General features: G+C 51.8%; 1 protein-coding gene across 8 annotated transcripts in view; it reads right to left on the bottom strand.

The window, feature by feature from the left end:
- Positions 1 to 20,911, bottom strand: part of HIVEP3 (HIVEP zinc finger 3) — a 461,322-nt gene that overhangs the window by 32,663 nt on the left and 407,748 nt on the right. For all 8 annotated transcript variants that reach the window (XM_047724531.1, XM_047724524.1, XM_047724526.1 and 5 more), the window contains one exon: positions 18,612 to 18,757. In XM_047724531.1, coding sequence (XP_047580487.1) covers positions 18,612 to 18,757 — 146 coding nt within the window. The remainder of the gene's footprint in view (positions 1 to 18,611; positions 18,758 to 20,911) is intronic.

Below are 20,911 nucleotides of genomic sequence, written 5' to 3'. Positions count from 1 at the left end.
GAGTGTGGGAAATGCCCACCTTGTTGCTCCTGGGGGCTGGTCCCAAGGCCCCACAGCTAGGGCTCTCCAGCCTCTGAGCAGAGAGACAGACCTCCAGAGTACTGCCTGCATGGCCCATCCGGCCACAGCTTTACCCTAAGGACTCACAGTCATGGAACGGCGGGTCGTCTCTCTAACACACATTAAAATAAAACGTGGTGGATGAAATAAGGAGCATTTGTCCCGATATGGCCGAAAATCCCCATGATGGTTTGCATCACAGCCCGAGGGAGGCTCTCACCCAGAGAGCTGTGAACATGAAGAACTAGCTATGAGGCAGGCCAATGCTGGCAGGAGCCAAGTGCCCAGGAGTCCAGGGAGGGGACATGGCCTGGGAGGAATTCCTGGAAGGATAGAAGCAGTGTTCCAAGCGTGGTGCACCCACACCATGATTCTTCAGGAGGACAGCGACGGTGTCCTCTAGGTCTAGCCAGTAGCTGGGGTGTGGAGAGCAGCCTGGGTCCCCACGGTGGACAGCCGGGCCTGTCTACAGAGCCTGTGGGGACTCCAACTGCCTCCTTGGGCCTTCCTGCAGAGACCAGCACTTGACCCCCATCTCATCCCTGTTCTAGAGAGAAAGGCTCCACCCCCTGCCAGGGCCAGGGGTGCCAGGGAGCATGGGGGAGCCTGGCTGCTTTCAGTGTGCTGTCCTATCTGAGAGCAAGGGCACCCCCTTTGATGAGGACTTGAGCAGCCTTCATGCCTTGTCCTGCTGGACCCCAGAGAGAGCCTTCCTGCAGTCACAACAGCCTCTCCCAGCCCCAGGTGAGGGCTGACCTTCAGAAGCCCTTTAGAAAGTAGGGGGGCCAATGAAGTCCCCTAAAAAGGGGGAGGGAGGGAGCCTAGAGCAATGTGGGGACACCCGTGGGGAACTGCTCTGTTCTTCCTGCTGTAGCCAGACCCCAAGACATCTGCTGGAGCCTGGGCAGGGGCTGAAGCTGGGCCTGAGTCCCACCTAGGCTATCTCCTTCCATCCCCTGGGGTGGTGGGGGGGGAACTTCTGGGTCACCGCCCCTCCTGCAGCTGGCTTCCTAGGGGACACTGGGTTCCCTGGTTCCAGACCCATTCCAGCCAGGATCTCCTGCTTGCCCCAAGGGGCTCCTCCCTCCTCACAGCTAATCATAGAGGAGGGAGGCGAGGCTCCAGCTGCCTTCCTCATTGCAAGGGCTCCCCACTCACTGCGATGGTGGAAACCCAGAGTCCACAGAGTGCCACTGCCGGTGGGTTACAACCTTCAGGAAAATCATGGTTCCAGAATCTGCTCCTGAGCTCACAAGCTAAGCAGTCCCAGAAACTTCGGAGAGACGGATCGGAGGTGCCCCAGCTGCTGGATCTGCTGACGTTCTGAAAGCCTACAGGAACCGGCCTCCTCCTCTTTGCAGGGGGGATGGCTCTCCTTCCCCGTGAATCAGCCTGCGTCCAACCTGGCCCCCACCACACAAACGTACTTTCCAACCTGACCCCTTGGCATTCTGAACAGCACAGCCTGTGGACAAACCTCCCCCCACCTCCCTGCCCCAGTCCTCTGGACCCTGCCAGCTGCCTCCACTCCTTCCCACCGTCCCTGGGGAGATGCCCTCCCTGTTCCTGGCTCCTATCCCCGGAAGCCCTGCCTGGCCCCAGTCTGCCAGTCGTACTTGCCAACGGGTCATAAGGCCTCAATCACAGCCTGGCTTCTCGCTGGCTGCCTCAGGCTCGTTTTGGCTCCTGTGTCCTGCCCCGTCTGTTGCCACCATGTTCCTGGGAGCCTGCCTGCCTGGCATACCCACCCCCAGCTGCCTCGCTCTGGCCCGATCTGTCTTCCGCTGGCTGCTGTGCCCCAGGACACACCGCCCTCCATCCTCCTGCCAGCTGGGCTGTCCCTCTTTGGTCTGTAGGTCACCCATGGTGACAGAAGACACCTGTCCATAGCATGGGCCCAAACTTCTGCCTGGAGTTCAGGTCCCTCTTGTGCTTTGGTCTGATGCCCTTGGCTTGTCCGGGAATCTGCCAGACAGCCCCTGAAAGCCTGTGTCCCCTTTCAACTCTTTCCTTGATTCCCGGCTTCCTCAGTCTCCTTTCTTCTGAGCCAAACTGGCTCTCTTTTTTCATTTTACATTTTTATTTTGAAACTATGACAAACATACAAAAAAGTTAAAAGTAAAATGAAAAAACAAAAACAAAAACAAAAACAACAAAACCCCTTTCTCCCTAAATCGGTGGAGGGCAAGTTGCCATATCCCATCCTCCCTGAATTCTTTCATTCATATTTCCTCCATCCAAGGCCATGCCAGGCCACCCCTGCCAGGTCAGGCTCTGCCTCTCCAGCCATGGCCCAGCCCCTGGAGGGAAGTGCCCTCCTCCGCCTGTGGGGGTCATGGCCCTCCCAACCGGCCACCCTGTGTTATCTCTAGAACCAAAGGCACCCTCTGGGGTCAATCATCTCTCTTCACGGAAGCTGAAGGCATTGAGAGGTTTTCCAACTTGGTAGCACACTGGAGCTATCTCTCTACTGTCACCAAGATGACACGTGTCCCTCCTTCACTCCTACACACGTACCACACCATCCTTCCTCCTTTCCTCCCATTGGGATGTTTTGAATGGAGGTCAGCAAGAGCGTTTCTGTTATTAACACGCCCTGGGCCATAGCTTCCTCATTGGCAAAGTGAGGAATTTGGGTGAAATGATTTCTGGGGACCTTTTTGTAATACTAGTAATAATAGACTTTCATTGAGTACTTATTATGCACTGAGCACTGGACATTCTTCACATGGAGTGTCTTAGTTAATCCACGTAAATCCTTTGAGATGGAATTACTGTTACCATTTCCACCTTACAGACGGGGAAACTGAGGCACAGAGGTGTGAGCTAGCTTGCTTCACATCAGAAGGGCACCTTGATCGATCCAGGATTCCCAAGCGGGCCATTTGGCTTCTGTCCTCTTTACCGCAAAGTGCTTGTAAAAGGCAGGAGACACCAGGAATTGACCCTTTACTTGAAGAGGCAATCATATAAGTAAATATTGATAATTCATGACAGAATAAGAGGTCAACTTTCTGCGTGCCAGGCACGGTGCCAGGTACTTACAAGCATTGTTTCCTTTTATTCTCAACAACATTGATAAATCGGGACCATTAGGATTCTCACTTTCCAGCTGAGAGGGCTGAGCCACGGGAGAGGGGAAGACTTTCTAATCAGTGACAGAGCCAGGATTTGAACCCAGGTCTGGCTGGTGCCAAAGTCATGCTCTTGTCACTGTGGTCTACTGCCAGAATGAGACGGGTGCTCAGCACAGCATGCAGGGAGTGAAGGATGCTCCCCACTCCCTCTGCTTGGCAATGGGCTGGGGTGGAGGGTTTCATGTGTCTGATTCTATCGGATGCCCATGACAGCCCTGAGAGGGCTCTCCACCTCCAGAGTGGAGAAAGACACCCCAGGAGCCCCAGAGAGTGAGGCGGGCAGACGCATGGCAGCAAGGTATGGTGGGAGGATTGGTGTGTCCTGGGGCTGGACCTCTACCCTGGGGACGGCAAGGAGGGGGAGACACGTAACTGGGACCATGCCTTCAAGAGACCCCCTCACCATGAAGAAAGAGCAGCTCCCTTCTCATTTTTCTAAGCTGTGGTGCCAGAGAACCCTAGAGACTGAGCTTCCCAATTCCATCCTTGTCCCTTTACCTACATGTGCTCAGGCAAGCGATCCCCAGCACCTGGCTCTGGGCTCCGAAAGAAATTCTCCCCAACAGATGTCTCATCTCAGGCTGGGGCATTCGGCCAGAGGCTCCTGCCCAAGAAGGGGCACCCTGTGTGGCTTCGATTCTCTGACAGCTAGAAAAGGTCAGCTTCTCCTGAGGGAGGGACAAGAGCTCACATTAGGCTACGGAGCTCCCCTGCCCAGGCTTTTCCCTGAAGACTGTATCTGAGCAACAGCTCTTCCCAGGATCCAGTACGGAGCCGAATGAGCTCATCCTCTGACAAGAGCTGGAAAGTTCCTGTGTGTCACATCATGATCGCCAGAGATCCTTCACCCAGGCTGAGCGGCAAGCACTCGTTCTATGGATACGAACCGGGGTTCATGGAGAGCACAGGCACCGTCCAGGATCTCAGAGCCAGAGGCAGCTGTCAGCACTCGGACCCCAGCCCCGACTCCAAGACTCAGGTCCTCTCCTACATCCTCCAATTACCAAGGAGGGAGCTGAGACCCAGAGAGGGGACACACTTACTCAAACTTGCCATGGCTGGGCTCCCACCATGTTACCTCCTTCCCTGTAGGGGCCTTGTTTCCAGCAACACCCGAGGTGGAAAAGGCCAGCGTTTCCTGTGATTTGCAGCTAATAAAATCCAGCCTGCTCCACGCCAGTGTCATACACTCCCTCTGCCCCACAGCCCAGGTGTCGTTTTCACTGTCCCAGGATCTACCAGTCACAGACCTGGAGCTTGACCTCCAACTCTCCCCGCTGTTATGTGGGGTCCTCATGCAGCCGGGCCCACAGAGACACCCTGACTTAGAGCCCTCAACGGCTTCCCTGACCAGGCAGAAAGAACACCTTAGAATACCTCAGCCGGGAGAAGAATAGAGTCGCGCCAGGGAAGGGAAGGCGGGAAGAAAGAGAGGAAGATGGGAAGAAGGAAAGAACAATGAAGAAGGAAGGAAGCAAGGAAGGAAGTGGAGCCTTTATGGGCACTTCCTGTATGCCAGGCCAGCGGTACGGGGCCCGCACTATCTTGCCATTCATTTCTCACAACCAGCCTGGGAAGTAGATACTTCTGACCCTATTTTTAGGTACTGGCCAGTAATTGCTGGAGGTGGGGCGGGAATCTGATTCCATCTCAGTCCAGAGCCCAAAGACTTTCTAGACTTTCTGGAACTGGCACTTTGCCTTGTGCTCCTCTGACACCTAGAAGTTTAGGGAGGCGCCATGGGGCTCCCAGGGCCTATGGGGGTGCCTGGCAGGGTGGCTTTCCCTGGGGTTCTTCAGAAGAATGACTTTCATGGCTAAAACAAATTTAAAAACAACCCTACTAGTAGTCTGTAATTAAAGATGACGGGGAAAGCAGTCTTTCTTTTCTCTGTTTTTCTGCCTCCCTACCTCTCTCCATCCTTGCTCTACCCCCTCTCTCTTTTTCCCCCTTTCTCTTTTATTCTTTTCCTTCAGCGTCATAAACTTACAGAGAAGAGAAAGGCAGGACACTGGCAATAGGCTCACAGAAGCTGGGAAGAAATGAAGGGGTGGAAAAGACTTTTTGCAGACTCAAGAAAATGGAATCCTGCATCGACAGTAGGGAAATATGGGAACCATCCCACCTTACACCACAGACTCTCTCAAGGACTCTAGAGACGAGAGTGGGGGGAACCAAGAGAAGGAGGCTGATTTTATTTACTTATTTACTTATTTTATTTTTTAGAGCGGGGAAAAGGATGAAGGGTGACAGAAGCTGATGACTGACTGATTGATTCTTAAGTAAACTCTACCCCAAACATAGGACTCACACTCATAAACCTGAGATCAAGAGCCAGGCACCCCAGGGTAACTGCTTTTATTTTTATTTATTTTTAATTTTTAAAACGATTTTATTTATTTGAGAGAGAGAGAGAGAGCGAGCACGAATGCACAAGCAGGGGTGAGAGGCAGAGGGAGAGGGAGAAGACCCTCCACTGAGCAGGGAGCCCAAGAACATGATCTGAGCCGAAGCCAGATTCTTAACTGACTGAGCCACCCAAGCACACTTATTTTTAAAAATTTTAAGGTAATCTCTACACTCAATGTGGGGCTGGAGCTTAACATCCTGAGATCAAGAGTCGCAAATTCCACCATGTGAGCCAGCCAAGTGCCCCTCAGGATGACTGCTTTTACACCCCTATCCCTTTCTCAACTTCAGCAGCCAGGAGACCACTTCTCCTCCACCCCAGAGAAAGTCTGGAAGTTTCTCTACAAAGGATGAAATGGGAGGCCTTTGAGGAGGGCATTAGGCGAGCTAAGGGCAGGCAAGGGCACCATGAATAAATGAGAGGATGAAGGGCATCTCTCCCCTCTACCTCCCACCTTTTTCCATTTTGTGGCCCACAAAATAGAAACTCTACACCTTCATTCAGGAAATTGGAATCTTCATGGGGGTTCTGTCCAAGCAGAAAGCCCTAAAGGCGCTGTCACTGCAGCAACAAGGCCTGGATGGGCAGTGACCAGGATGTGCGCCGTCGATGAGCCCCCCTCAGACCCAGAGCTGCCACCCACCTGTGAGCCTCCTTCTTACACAAGCAAAGACGCCAGAGGTCACCGGACACCTGAGAAAAGGGACAAACACGAGGACCAAAGGGAACCTGAAGGGGACAGAAACCAGGTAGAAAAGAAAACCAAAACCCAAAACGACGAACATTAACAGCCTCTGAGAGATAAGAGAAGGTATGGGGATCTAAAAGGATACTATTAAAAAGAGACCTCCAGGGAATAAAAGGAACTTTTGATAATTAAAGATGCAACGAGGGGCGCCTGGGTGGCTCAGTGGGTTAAGCCGCTGCCTTCGGCTCGGGTCATGATCTCAGGGTCCTGGGATCGAGCCCCGCATCGGGCTCTCTGCTCAGCAGGGAGCCTGCTTCCTCCTCTCTCTCTGCCTGCCTCTCTGCCTGCTTGTGATCTCTCTCTGTCAAATAAATAAATAAAATCTTAAAAAAAAAAAAAAAGATGCAACGACAGAAAAGAACAAAATGGCTGGAAGACAAAATGGAGAGAAGTACCCAGAAAGTAGTGCGAAAATACGAAAAGATGGGAAATCTGACAGAGAAGTATGAAAATCAGAGAAACAAGCCAGGAGGTCCCAGCCCTGACTCCCAGCCCACCCAGAGAGAAGGGAGGAGTCATCAAGGTAACAGCACAGGACCATTTTGTTAAGCCCAAGTCCTTGAGTTGTCAGACTGAAGAGTCACCGCCTCAGAGGGATGGCCCCACGCTGGGAGCCACACCTGCGATGCTTCCCATCTCTGAGCCTGAAGGGAAGATCCAGAGACAGTCACAGAAAAGGGAAGGCACAGGAACCAGAACGGATATGGAACTCTTGCCAGCAACCGGAGCCTCGAGGACAGGGCAGCAACGCCTTTAGAACTCGGAAGGAACGTTATTTCCAACCTGAAATTCTACCCTTCGAGCAACTGAGAAACAGAATAAAGACTTTCCAACACCTTGAATCACATCAAGTGCCAAAAAACCCCCACTCATCAGAGACCCTTTTCTCTAGAAGAACCTGCTGAAGGATGGCCTCTGTGAAAATGAGGAAGCAGAAGAGGAAAAGGAAAAGGTAAGTTTGTGGAGAGAGGAGACCTGATACAGGAGGAAGAGACTCTCTGGGCATGAGGGGTGAAGGGAGACCCCAGGGTGGCAGCTGGTACCGGGCAGAGGGAGCCACTGGGTGACACGGGAGGGGCCCACGTGGGTACTGTGGAGTTTTCACAGTAGCCCGTGCAGCCAAATGTCTGGAAGGGGTTTCAGTGAGGTGAGAATTTGAGGGCTGAATTAGCAATAAATATATGGGAAAATAAGTGAACACATGCACCCACTTTTATCCTAAGAGAAAATAGAAAAGTTGTGCAGGAAGGAAAAAGGAGCCACGGGTCATTACGTGACTTGGCTGTGAATTATGTGTGTGGTAGTCTTGTGAGAGGCTGGGGAAACCGGGGGCATTGGGGGCATGTGGAGAGGCTCTCGGCTCTCTAGTTAATGCCGAAATGCTACTGTGGTAGCAACTTGGGCCCATTTGTTAGAGATAGAAGGGTGAACAAAGAGGAAGGGTACTGCTCTTTTCCATAACGCAATTTATGGAAATAATTCGTTCTTTAAACTCTATGCCTGTGCAACTTCGATAAAATTAAAACCAGAAAAAATGAAAGATTGTGCGCAGGTCACTGTATCCCTGAGAGGCCATTGCTCCCGCAGGAGAGACAGGAAGAAGCCGGCCTCCTCCTAGGCACTGCGCCGGATTCCCCGGGATGCGAGAGTCCAGGACTCAGACACACACCGTCCAGACCCAGGCAGATGGAGTCCTCAGCGCTCAGGGGCCACAGTGGGTTGGGGTGAGCACCCGACTTCCTGCACTTTCCCCCCCACGCCCAGGCTGAGACCCATGCCTCCTTAGATCCCCTACTGGAACCCAGGGGGCAGCGTCTGCTTGAGAAATGGATTCTCCTTTAAATTTTAATAGGATGCATTTAGGTCTTCTCCGACCGTGCTCAGGGCTCCAGGGACTCTGGTCCCAGCCCACGCAGACACTCAGTCTGCCCCATGATCAATATGTCTTTTCTCATTTCCATTTTGCTTTCACGCTGTTTTTTTTTTTTTTTTTTTTTTTTTTTTTACTGTCCAGGACTTGGGTTTCGTAGTGACATAATCCGCTCTCTCCCATGCCTGGAGTTGAGTGTTTCCTGGGAAGTCCTTTGAGTCCTCAGGAGAAGGATGTCAGGCCAGTACTGAGAGCCAACCTCACTAGACTGACATCTGATCCAGGCCCACCTCGGACATACCACAGGTTCACTTCCAGACCTTGAAATAAAGCAAGACGATAGATTTCTTTCTTTTTTTTTTTTTTTGGTTTCCCAGTGAATACAAGAGTTGCGTTCATCTGATGCTATGTGTAGGCTAATAAGTGTATAACAGCATTATGTCTAAATGGTGCACATGCCTTAACTTAAAAATATTTTATTGCTAAAGAAATGCTAACCCTCATCTGAGCTTTCAGTGAGTCATGATCTCCTCGCTGGTCGAGTGTCTGGCCCCAGTGCTGACTTGTCAGGGTGGTGGGTGGGTGGCTGAGGCGACTTCTTAAAACAAGACAAGAATGAAGTTGGCTGCATCAGTTGATTCTGCCTTTCATGAATGATCTCCCTGCAGCACGTGTGACGCTGCTGGATAGCATTTTGCCCACCGGAGAGCTTCTTTCCAAACTGGAATCGATCCCCTCTTTATCCCTGCAGCGTATGGAGTTTTCTAAATCCGTTGTTGTCATTTCTGCAATCTGCACAGCATCTTCACTAGCAGAAGATTTCGATCTCAAGAAGCCACTCTCTCCGTTCGCCCAACACAGTAACTTCCTCATCCGTTCAGTTTGATCATGAGATGGCAACGATCCAGGCTCCACCTGGAAGTCTGGTTCCCCTGCTCTTCCCACCACATCGGTGGCTACTTCCTCCGCTAAAGTATCGAACCTCTCTTTGATCAAAAGGCACTGATCTGCAAAGCCCAGTAGAGCAAAACCCGGTAAAATGAGGTATGCCTGTATTCTCATTTGAGAGGATAACCTTCCCAAAGGGATAACCTTCCCAAGAATCTTAAGTGGTTTCCTGGGAACAGAAATGTCCTGCCCTAGTTTTCAAAATAGCCATTTGCAAATCTATCATTGGCCAAGACCCAGAACCCGGTTTGGGTCTGAGAGAACCCTCCCGGCTTCCCAGTTCAAACCATCAACCTGCTCGCCTGGCAGCCAGCATCTTTCCTCCTGCTGCTCCAGAGGAAGTGCTCTCTTCTTTTTTTTTTTTTTTTTTAAGATTTTATTTATTTGACAGAGAGAGATCACAAGCAGGCAGAGAGGCAGGCAGAGAGACAGGAGGAAGCAGGCTCCCTGCTGAGCAGAGAGCCCGATGCGGGACTCGATCCCAGGACTCCGAGATCATGACCTGAGCCGAAGGCAGCAGCTTAACCCACTGAGCCACCCAGGCGACCGGAAGTGCTCTCTTCTTAACTCTGCTTTGGCCCCCATCCCTCAAATCTTCTCCAAAGTCCTGCTCCTGCATTCTGTGCCTTGGTAGAAGTCATTCCTAGCAGCCCCAGGATTCCTCAGTTTAAACACCCACGTGCTCCACTTTTCATTTCTCCCGTCCCCACTCCCTTCATTTCTCTGCTTTCCTCTGCAGCCAGCCTCTTGGATGGAGGTTTACCTTCCCCTGAGGCCTCCACTCCTCATCTCAGCGCATGCCATTGGGATTTTGCCTTGACCCAAACAGCTCCCATCCAGGCCACCAGTGACCCCCTCATGGCCACATCTCATGGACACTGCCTGTCCCCACCTTCCTGGGCCTCTGGGCAGCACTCAGCACAGATGACCATTCTCTCCCTGAACACCCTCTGCCCTTGGCTTCTAGGACTTCTCACTCTTTTGGGTGTCTTCCTACTCCTCTGGCTTTTCCTTCTCAAACTCTTTGCAGCTTTGTCTCTACCAGCCTCTAACTGCTGGTGGATCCCAGGCTGGGTCCTGATATCCTTTTCTTTTCTCTCATTCTGTCTCCCCAGGTGACCCTTTCCAGACCCATCCCCTAAGTAGCATTGACAAACACATATCCCAGTGTGTGTTTCCAGCTCGGACCTCACCTCTGAATGCCAGGCTCACCTGTGACCTGTCATGACCCAGCATCTCAAAATCAACATGTACACCAAGTTGGGATTTCCCCTTCCCCAAACCTCCTTCTCGCTCTCTTCTCCCCTCCCTGTGCAGCTCAGTAAATGATACCACCACCCACCCACTGTCACCTGAGCCTGAAGTGGGGCAGTCATTCTTGATTCCAAGCTTCCCTTTCTCACCCTCCATACTCGATTCACCGGGAGTCCGATAGTTACATTCCTGTCTCAGCCACCGGATACTGCATGTGGACTCCACTGCATCCTGCCCTTCCATGCCCCACCCCATCCCCTCCTGAAGTCCAGGTCATCTTCCTTAGGAGAGTTGGAGCAACAGGATTTGGGGAGGAGGAGAAAGAGAACAAAATTCAGTGTGGGCACGTGTGATGGGGCTTAACAATTCACTCCCTAGCCCACTGGGACCATACTCAGAGCTGGATATCCACACTTCCAGGGAGAGGTCTGAGATTTAAGGAGAGATCAGGGTACTGGGGTCCTCTCAGGAAGAAGACAGGGCCCTGGCAGCCTGGTCTCTTTCAGGCTCTACATCCAGAGCAGGGCGCCTGGGACCACTTCTCTCTGGCCCCTAGGATAAGGGGTTGGTTCAGTCTGGGAGCTGGCAGCTTTTCAGCCTCACATGTTTCATTTTGACCACGAACACTTGCAGGACAGGTCAGCATGCAAATGACCTTGGCTGACAATCCCAGATGCCAGCCCCATCACTGAGACTGACATCTGACTTTACCCTCCCCAGATCAAGCCTGACTCCAAGTGCCCAGCCTGGTTCAGTCCTGGCTCTTGTCCTTGTTCCTTTGTGAGACCCAGAGCCTCGATCCTACTCACAGGTTCTAAGAGCTGCTGAGTCCAGAGACCTGCCCCTCACCTACAGTCTCCTGACCATGCTGGAGGGATGGTCATTTAATAAACACTCTTTAGCACTGCCTATGTGCCAGACACTTTGCTCAGCATCAGGGATACCACAATGACCAAAAGACAATTCCTGCCTTCATGCAGAGCTTACATTCTGGTGGAGGAAATAGAAGCAAACTAGTAGATACATGGGAAAAAAAAATAAAACAGGGAAGGGGAATAAGAAATGTCAGAAAAGGGCACAGGAAAGTAGGTAGTCTGAGAATGCTTTACTGAAGGATAACTAAAAGAAGTGAGAGACACATGGGACTCCTGGAGAAAGTGCTTCAAGCATAGGGCATAGCAAGTGCAAAGGCCCTGAGGCAGAAGCTTATCTGACAAAGAACAGAGGCCACTGGCCAGAGCACAGGGGGCACAGGTAGAGGGGCAGCCAGTGGCTAGGGAGGAGCTGAAGTCTGCACACAAAGGTCTCTTGAGGGTTGTGGAGGGTGCAGGACAGCAGTGACAAGGTCTATTGATGTGAAACACGATCCCCGTGGTGGCCAGGTTGAGAATACACTATGTTGGGAAAGGTGGGGGGGATGCAGGTGATTATAGGAGGACACTGTAAGAGATGGCAACGGTTTGCCCCAGGAGGTGAGAAACAAATAGGCAGTTTCTGGGTATGGTTTCAAGGGTTGAGCTGACAAGATCTGCTGATGGACATGAGACAGAACAGTCTGGGGCCTGAACACCTGGAAAAATAAATTTGCCCATGCAGAGTGTGAATAAGCGCTTTGTTTTTCTCTTGCAAAAGATACTCCTTTCCCCTCTGGCCACTTACAAGACATTCAAAAGGACATTGAGCGAGTGCGCGGTGAGGCACCCAGTTTCTCTGCCCGTGTGACACGGCACACCCTGTACGTTACCAGCTCCTGAGCAGGGGCTTTTTTTTTTGTTGTTCTGGTGTGGATTTTCAGAGCGGTAGACCTGATGAGTTTATTGCTTACATCTATCCCCAGAACTCCAACTTAACACCACGTGATTCAAAACTTTATCAATGGCTCCTCGAAACGTATTACAGAGAAAACAAATATTACTAAAGACAAAATCCAACATTGTCCTTCATCAGGAGTTCCCAGGGAGGAGGGGCTAGGCAAAGCAGAAATTTGGAAATTTGGGATGAAAAATAATGATATACTAGTAAGCCTCAAAGTCCAAGAAGAAATGAGTTTCTGAAAAATTACTGAGAAAGAGGATAACCTTTAAATTAAAAAAAAAAAAAGAAAACTATTCTCTTCAAGCGACTATTGTATAAACACACACACACATACACTTTAAAAATATGGAAATATAGGTGCACCATAATACCGCATGAGCTCTTAGGCTTGGATAAAATAAATTCAGCTAGAAGAAATGAAAAGGCATGAGCTAGAACATCACGTCTCTTAAAAATCTATCTCCCTCCAATGGAGCAATATTGAATTAAGTTAACTTTTAAAATAAATTCTTTACCGACTGTCCCAAGAACCTGATGAGTCACCGTGGTTCTTAGCATTTGTGTGTGCTGCTCTGAGGATGTGTCCACCGAACACCCCAGTGGCTGTTACACAGATGGCTGGAGACCCGACACAAAACCCTGGGGAGAAGTCCGACTGGACGTACGCGTCTGGGAGTCATCAGCCTGCAGACAGCATAGCGAGTCACCTTGGGATTTTAGACAGTGGAAAGGAGGATACCGGAGACTGAGCCCGAGGAACCCTAATACTTAGAAATCAGAAGATGATGGGAAATCACCAAAGATGAGGAGAAAGTGCCATTGGCAAAGGAAGAGCATCAAGAAAGATGGCACCATGGAAACCAATGGACGAAGGGTTTCAAGGAAGGGAGAAGAAGGAGGGATCAGTGGTGCCAAATGTTGCCGGCAGGTCGGGGAAGAACAGAAGTGAGAACGAACCACAGAATTCTACAGGGTAAGAGGGTGCTGTTGACCTTCATGAGAGTAGGTCTGAGGGGCGATGAGCCCAAAGGCGCACCCGGAATGGGCTGAGAAAGAACGGGAGGAAAGACACGGAGGGGAGCAAGTATAGTTAACTCCTTCTGGGCATCAGAAAAATCTGGTGATACAGGCCATTCAATCAAAGGTGTGTTTTAAGGTGGGAAACTTCACATTTGGACACACTGAACTGAATGGGCCAGGAGAGAGGCAAAGGCTGCAGTGACATATTGGGGAATATCAGGGACGGTGGGAAGAGATGGGGCCCAGTACCCTCTGACAGGGGACCCCGGTGCTCTTCTTTCCGCTGGGCTGCTGGGTGATGCGGTCAGCAGGGTCTGGGATGAAGTCCTGCTAACGGCCTGAAGGGCTCAGGGGCAGCCCCGGGGCAATCCCGTGTCCCTGAGTCACCTTACCCACCCTCCCTGGCCCACCCACAGCAGGGCTTCCGTTCCCTGCCCTAGATTCCAGTTCCAAGTTGAGGCCGGGCTGCTCCTCTAAACACCAGTCTCTCCTCAACCCCTTACTCCCTGGCCGTGGTCACCTTTCTGAACATCCCCACCCTTGCTGGGCCTGGCCTTTCTGGCTCTTATGTTTGATTCATAGTTCCCTTCGGACCGAAGCACCAAGCTCCCCATCCCTCAAAGCTTGGATGACCACCTCCAGCAGCCGGGTAGTGTTATTGATCCCAGTTTCTCCTTCTTTCACACCAGTCCTTGGGGCTAAGCTCCCAGTTTTCCTTGCAACGAGTGAACTTGAGTTAAGACAATATAAGCATTACCCTCAATGAACAATATAACTTTGTATGAGTGAAAACAACATTCCCTAACAAAGGAGGCCTTCTAAAACAACCCAGGCAAATGCATAGGTGCTGGGTGAGAGAGCCAACACATTCCTGATGGGCACTCCCAGAGGCCGTCTGGAAAATGCAAGCTTTGTTCGGGTGTGGAAGTGATGCAGAGCGAAGGGAGAGGGCTGTGTGCCAGGAAATCAAGGCAACAAATAGGAACCGATGCATAGTGTGTACAAAGCAAGGCCCTAGGACCCAAGTCAAGAGGGGTCCTGGAATGAATCTCAGTGCCATGGTTATTCTAGAAGTAACACAAAGAACCATGGAGTTTTCTCCATGGTGGGACCTGAGAGCTTAGCTAAAAGAGAGGGTTGAGTACTCTGGAGGCTGGATAGGACTTGGTAGTGGGCAGAACTCAGCAGGCCCAGAGGGGGATCTACAACAGGGGCAGGTCAGACTGGGGGGTCCATTCTGTAGATAAGGCAGCCATAGAAGGCCCTGGGGCCCAAGTGTGACATAGGCAGAACTCTGATCAGACACTCAATGGCACCAACAGGGGAGTCTGGAGAGAGGGGGGCCAGAGACCACAGCTGAGTTATGAACCACTTCATGTGGACACCAGAATTTGGGGATAAGAAGTGGGGGGTGGTCAGGGAAAAAGGTGCCCAAGATGATACTAAGGTTTTGAGTGTCGAGGTGTGGGTACATCATCTGAGATCTGGATGCAGAAGATTCTCTTGGTGGTTTGGTTAGCACATGCTGAAGTTGAGGGGCCCAGGAGGCATCAGAAGCAAGGGTATACAGTTCAGGAGTGAGGCTCTATCTGGAGACCCAGATTTAGTGTTGCTCACACAGTGACAAGGTTAGAAGGAGAGAGAGATGATGCTGACAAGGGAGAACACTCAAGGTCAAAAGAAATCAGTCTGACTGACCAGGTACACGAGTCACCATTACATCCAGACTGCTCACCCAGCTACCTTCCCTCTCTACCCATCCCCGTCTCCTCCACCTTCCCAGGCCTAGCTCCACCCTGTCCAGGAAGCCCCTTCTGGCTGTCCAGCCCCAGAGGTCCCCGCCTGCTGGGAGCATCTCGACATTAGCAGTCCACACATCAGCACCCAGCCCTTGTTGCCACCCGAACCAGTCTCCCAGCACCTGGAGCACAGAACCATGGTTTACCCCCTTGGCTCTTGGTATCTTCGGGCACAGGCACCCAGAAGGCACTGAATAAATGGGTCCTCCTGGATGGACTGATGAATTGATCGATTGCTGGGTTGGAGGTCAAGTCGAAGGGTAAGGAGACCAGCGGGTAGTTTGACTAGTGATAAAAAGACTCATGAGCATAGGACTCGCGACATCTCCTCTTTGTGTCTGGCTTCTCGACTTTTGGCTACGAATTCAATCTACGTCAATCAATAAGGATACATTTCAACAACGCTGTTGAGGAAAAACAAGGTGCAGACAGATGTGAGACCCACTGAAGTCATTAGCACTGTTGACTGAATATCTCTGGGGTCCCCCACGTGCACAGGAGTGCTCTCCCTCATTCTCCCCGAAGCAGGTGAGGCTGCAGGGGGCTTGCACTTGCCATTCACGGGAATAGAAGCTTCTGGGTGCAAGCTCTAAGGGCCAGTGCACAGCTGACTATTTCTCACCTTCCTTTCTCAGTCTCCATCACCCTAGGTCTCTGAGTGACCCCTAAGGACAGAAGCCCACCACAGACCCTTATCAAACAGGTCCTTGAAGGATAGCAACGCTTGCTGTGTTAAAAAAAAAAAAAAAAAGGAAAGGAACGAAGTAGAAAAAGAAAGAAAAAAGGGAGAAACCAGTCAAAGACAAAACTGTGGTGGCTTCAGATGGGGGTGCTTGAAGGATACAGTCAGTTTCTGGGTGGGGGGACACCCTCAGCAGTTTGAAGGGGACAAGGGGTTTCGTGGCTGGTTGAATGGATTGTCACATCCTTGGCCCAACCATGAAATGCTGGAGGTGTCCCCTGTTACACAGCAATCTAGAACATGCCCCTCAAATTTCCAAACATTCCTGGGGGGCAGAGAGCAGCCCTCAGAGAACCATGAATGGAGAGGGATCGCCAGAAGCTGGGGGTGGGAGGCACAGCGGGGGCCTCGATGGGACAGCTGGGTGGCAGGAGAAAAGAATCTGACGGGTGACACCATGTGACCCCAAACTGCCCCAGCTGGACATGGCAAGCTGAGCATGAGGAAGCCATGTCTCACAGTCCGCAGAACCGAGCCAGGTCATCCCGGAGGGAGGGGGACACATGAGGTAGCTCCAGCAGTGACAACATGCTCTGATGCCCATTTGTCAGCATCCTGATCCACAACCCTTACGTGGGGGAACATAGGACCTCCTGCTCAAAACATAAAGCACGTCCTTTCCCCTCTTACGGATGAGGAAACAGAGCTGGAGACTCACTGCTAGTCTGAGCAGGAGAGAGCTAAGCGGGAGAGGTAGGGAGGGTGAGCCTGGAAAGGAGGGAGATCCTGGAACAGAGCAAGTGGGACTAAGTCGCAACCTGGATGGGACAGTTGGGGGAGGGGGGTCCCAAGGCCCAGGCTGTAGGAAGAGAAGAAGACTCAGGGGTAACCTCTCATGTTTCAGCTGAAGGCGGAGACTCCAGGTGAAGTGACTGGAAGGGGGAGAGGTTCCTGCCAGCTGTCTTTCCTGAGCTCGGGCTTCCCAGGGAAACGAGGGCAGCAGGGAGCCACCTTGGGGACCCCCATCTCCAGTCTGGAGGCTGCTGCTTCTCAGGGAAGAGCAAACCTCTTGGTGCACACCAGCTATCCCTCAGCAGCCCCTCAGCGTCTCACAGGCGGTTCTTGAAGCCAGAGGCGAGAAGGCAAGTGATTGTGACCAGACGCATCAGTCCTAGGATGAACGAAGTCTTAGGGGGCCTCTTTGGTACCCAGTGATATGAGACACAGAGACACAAGAGGGCGCTCTATTCAAATAGCAGGGACAAAGCCGTTCTGCCCTCAGTTGGAAAGAGGCTTAGTATTTTGAAAAACCTTTGAGATTTGAGACGAACCATGAGAGACTGTGGACTCTGAGAAACAAACTGAGGGTTTTGGAGGGGAGGGGGAGTGGGGGGTTGGGTGAGCCTGGTGTTGGTTATTAAGGAAGGTGTGTATTGCATGGAGCACTGGGTGTGGTACATAAACAATGAATCTTGGAACACTGAAAAAATTAAATTAAATTAAAAAATATATAAAAATCCTTTTGAAACCTCCTTCTTTATCTCCCCCAACTTCCAAGTATGTAATCAGCCACACCTCACAAACCCGGGGCAGCCGCTCTTTCTGCCCACAGGTCCTGTCCCAGTGCTTTAATAAGACCAAGACAAACAAACAAACAAAAAAAAAAACACACCTTTGGGCTACTATTTCTCATGAAGCCGCTACTGGAACTTTGGACAGGATGTTTCTCTCCCTAGAGAGAAACCTCTACCACTGCATTTTTTTTTTTTTTTTGCCATCCTTGACCCCCTCCATTGACCCCCAGTTACGACAACCCACCTCCTCCAATTTTGTTTCCAAACACCCCCTCTCCCGACAGCCCCTGTTTCCTCATTGCCACCAGAAGATGCCCTCCGGTGGCCTTGGGGAGCTTGGCCATCTCTGCTCTCCCCAACCAACAGAGGAATCCGGCACCTCCCACTTTGATTTGGTGAGTTAGGCACCGCAGGTGCTGGAGATTGGCAGGTCCCCAGTGACACCCCCCGTTTGCAGGTGCTCACGCTCATGACGACTCTCCGCCTTGGCAGGTAGTGCTATCGTCCCTTGGGACTGGGTGGGACGAGGGCTGCATTGATCACACTGGGGACACAGACACAGGACCCTGAGACAGACACCACATCCCCGGGAGCAAACACGTGGTCACACAGAACACAGCTTGCACAAAACTTCCACAAAGCAAGTCCACAACGAGGCACCCTTCCGAATCCCAGAGGGCCCCACAGTGTGAGTTGTGAGATGCTTAGATCGTTGGGTTTTCAAAGATAAGCACCAAGGGTAAAAAAACCAGCGACGATATTCCAAATATTTACCAACCAATGAGTCCCGGGCCCCGACCAGTCAGAATGGAGACCGGTGTAGACAGTTGGAGTGAGCAGTGCCTTTGTGATCAGCCTGGCGAACAGCGTGTGGGCAGAGCCCAAGTCCCCTGCGGGACAGTGGACATGCCGAGGTGGCTGTTTGCACAGGACAGAGTGATCTGGGGGACCATGCGCGAGGTAGATGACAGTCGGGACACAGGATCTAAGCGGCGCGCTGTCAGCCCCAGTGCAGCGACTAGAAACGCAGTGGACATCTGAGGAAAGAAGGGGCTGGAGGAAGACCCAGACTGCTCCAGTCCTCGGCATACAGCCGGCTCCCATCCCCCGCCAGAGAACCTGGCGCTGGGGAACAGAGACGGCCAGCGAGTCCCGCGAAGGTGGTGGCTGCTGGAAAGCGCCCATGCGCGCCGCGCGGCCCAGGGAGACACTCACCGCCTCTCACCATGGACGGTACCGCCTCTGCCTCCGCAGGAAGCAGAACCAAACACTGCCAACCAGACACGTTTCTTACCCTCCTTCGAAGATTTTGATCCTCGCTGGCTCCCCTCGTTTGGAGGCGGGAGCGTCCTCCTCCGGCTTCCCTCGCTTCTCTTCTTCCTTTTGCACTCTAGCTAGATCTTTCTGGCCTTCCGGGGAAACCAGCGAAGGGAGGTGAACCTGGCCCACCACAGGAATGACAAAATCACAAAGTCAATGACACAAGCACTGTGTGGAGCGGGAGTTGTGGAACGGGGCCTTCGGGGGCCCTGCGCGCCTACACTTCCCTGCGTGCGCCGCACTCGCTCTTCCCTCCACCCTGCGAAGACATGCTGGAAGCTCCAGTTGGCAGAAAGAAGGAGCTGGCTCCCCAGAGAGCTGAAGTCCCTTCTCCCAAGGCCACCTGATTAGTTGGGTGTCCAAACTGGGACTCTCATCAGGACTTTGTCCTGGAAAGACCAGGCCTTCCCACGAGAGCCGTGTTTGCTTTTTCTTTTCACACTAGTCTAGAACCTTCTGGGGACAGGCCCTTATCTTGGTGTCCTTGGTCACACCTGCACCCGAAACAAGGCCTGCCTCAGAGAAGAGTGAGAGGGAGGAGGAGCAAATAAATGAAGCCTCCATGCCGAGATTAATTGCTCCAATTCTCCTTTACAAATCAGAAAATGAAGGTCACCCTGCAAGTTAAGGGCATGGCGGGGAGCAGAGTGTAGGTCTTCTGAGGGCCCTGACCAAGACTCTGCGTGCACACTGATGGGCATGCACCTGGAGGGTGTGTGCAGGCTCTGGCCGGTAGTCTAAGGGAACCCATTCTCTTCACAGAGCTATGGGCCTCAGTGGTGGGAGCTGGCTCAGGAGGGAAACAGGTCCTCTAGATCCTCTGAGGGCAGCAGCGGTGGGCACACTCCTGCATAGGGAGCAGCGGTGCTGGGCTGGGGGCTGGGGCCAGCCGTGCCCAGAGTGAGACTCTCTTCCTACTTCACGCCACTGTCAGTTAAGGTCATGGTTACAGCCCGTGGGAGAAGCACCCATGTCTCTTGATGCCAGGACAGTCTAAACCACAGGCTCCCAGGCCAGCCGTGCTGTTTGCCCTTATATGGGGTGCTTGGGCTGAGCAGAAAGGGAGCTGGTTGGGAGTCAGGGGACCTGGGTGTTAACCCCACACAGACTCCATTGCACACTGAGCCACGCTTGGGTGGCTCTAAGCCCTCCTCTTTCTGGGCTTAGTTCACCTCTGAGGGGATTTAGATCATCTTGAAGATCTATCCCAGGGCCAATGTCTATGACTCAGTGACCCCCCCCAAACCATCTCGTCAGCACTGGAGATGAGAGTGGAAACTGAGGAAGGCTACGGACTGCTGCTCTGGCAGAAGGTAGCAGATTACTGTGCTGTGCCCATGGAGTTCCAGAACACGCTCTTTTCACTCCTATCTTGGCCTGCCATCTACGCCATCCGTGGAATGACCAAGGGGGATTTCCACAGGCTGACAGAGGACTTCTCTCTCGCAACCAGCTGTGATGTCTGGGCAGAGCTGGAGGAGACTGGTTTGGTGGCAATGTGCCATTCTATCAGGAAACACTGTTGGAACTGAGAGGGGGACCAGGAGTCTGCATTGGCTTTTAAAGACAATAATATGATTGTCTTTACATCGTAAAAATGATTGTTGAGTGCTGGTATGCCAAGCACTGTTCTGAACACACTTTGTATATTTTAACTCACTTACCTCCACAGCCCTAGAGCTGAGTATTTTTTGCATCTCTAGTTTATAGATGAGGAAACCAAGGCACAGACAGAAGAGGTAACTGGCCCAAGGTCACACAGCTAGTATGTGAGGTTGCAGGAAATGTGGCACTGAGTCCTTGTTTTCAATCTGTTTGCAATATGTGGTTGTCAAAGTGACCCCCAAAGGGGAAAAAAAAAAGCAGGAGAAACTGGGAAATGGGACATGGCTGCAGTGACTTTTGTCTAAGCTGGGGTTTCTCCAGGGCTTAGATATGGGGGAAAAAATACCTAACCCAACTGAAATTTGATAGTGTGGCCTAGACCTACATGAGGATAGTTTAGAAGATCTTTACAATGCTAAATAGCCCAAAGGGCTACTAACAGAGAGTGGAAACTATAAGACAAACAACAGCTCAGGAAAGAACTCTCTTAAAGTACTGTCCAAAGACTGGTTGGGTTGTACCAAGAGGTGATGAGCTCCCCATCACTGGAGCTATGCAAACAGAGGCCAGAGAGAGAGAGAGGTGTGTAATTGTAGGAAGGCATGAAGCGGTGGGCCATGCAGCTATATGAATACACCATACGGGTGCACTTCTGGTAGGAAACACGCC

Source organism: Lutra lutra, chromosome 4, assembly GCF_902655055.1.
Source record: "Lutra lutra chromosome 4, mLutLut1.2, whole genome shotgun sequence".
NCBI classification, from domain to species: domain Eukaryota; kingdom Metazoa; phylum Chordata; class Mammalia; order Carnivora; family Mustelidae; genus Lutra; species Lutra lutra.
Note: the sequence above shows the minus strand (reverse complement) of the source record. Positions and strands in the feature narration are given on the sequence as shown.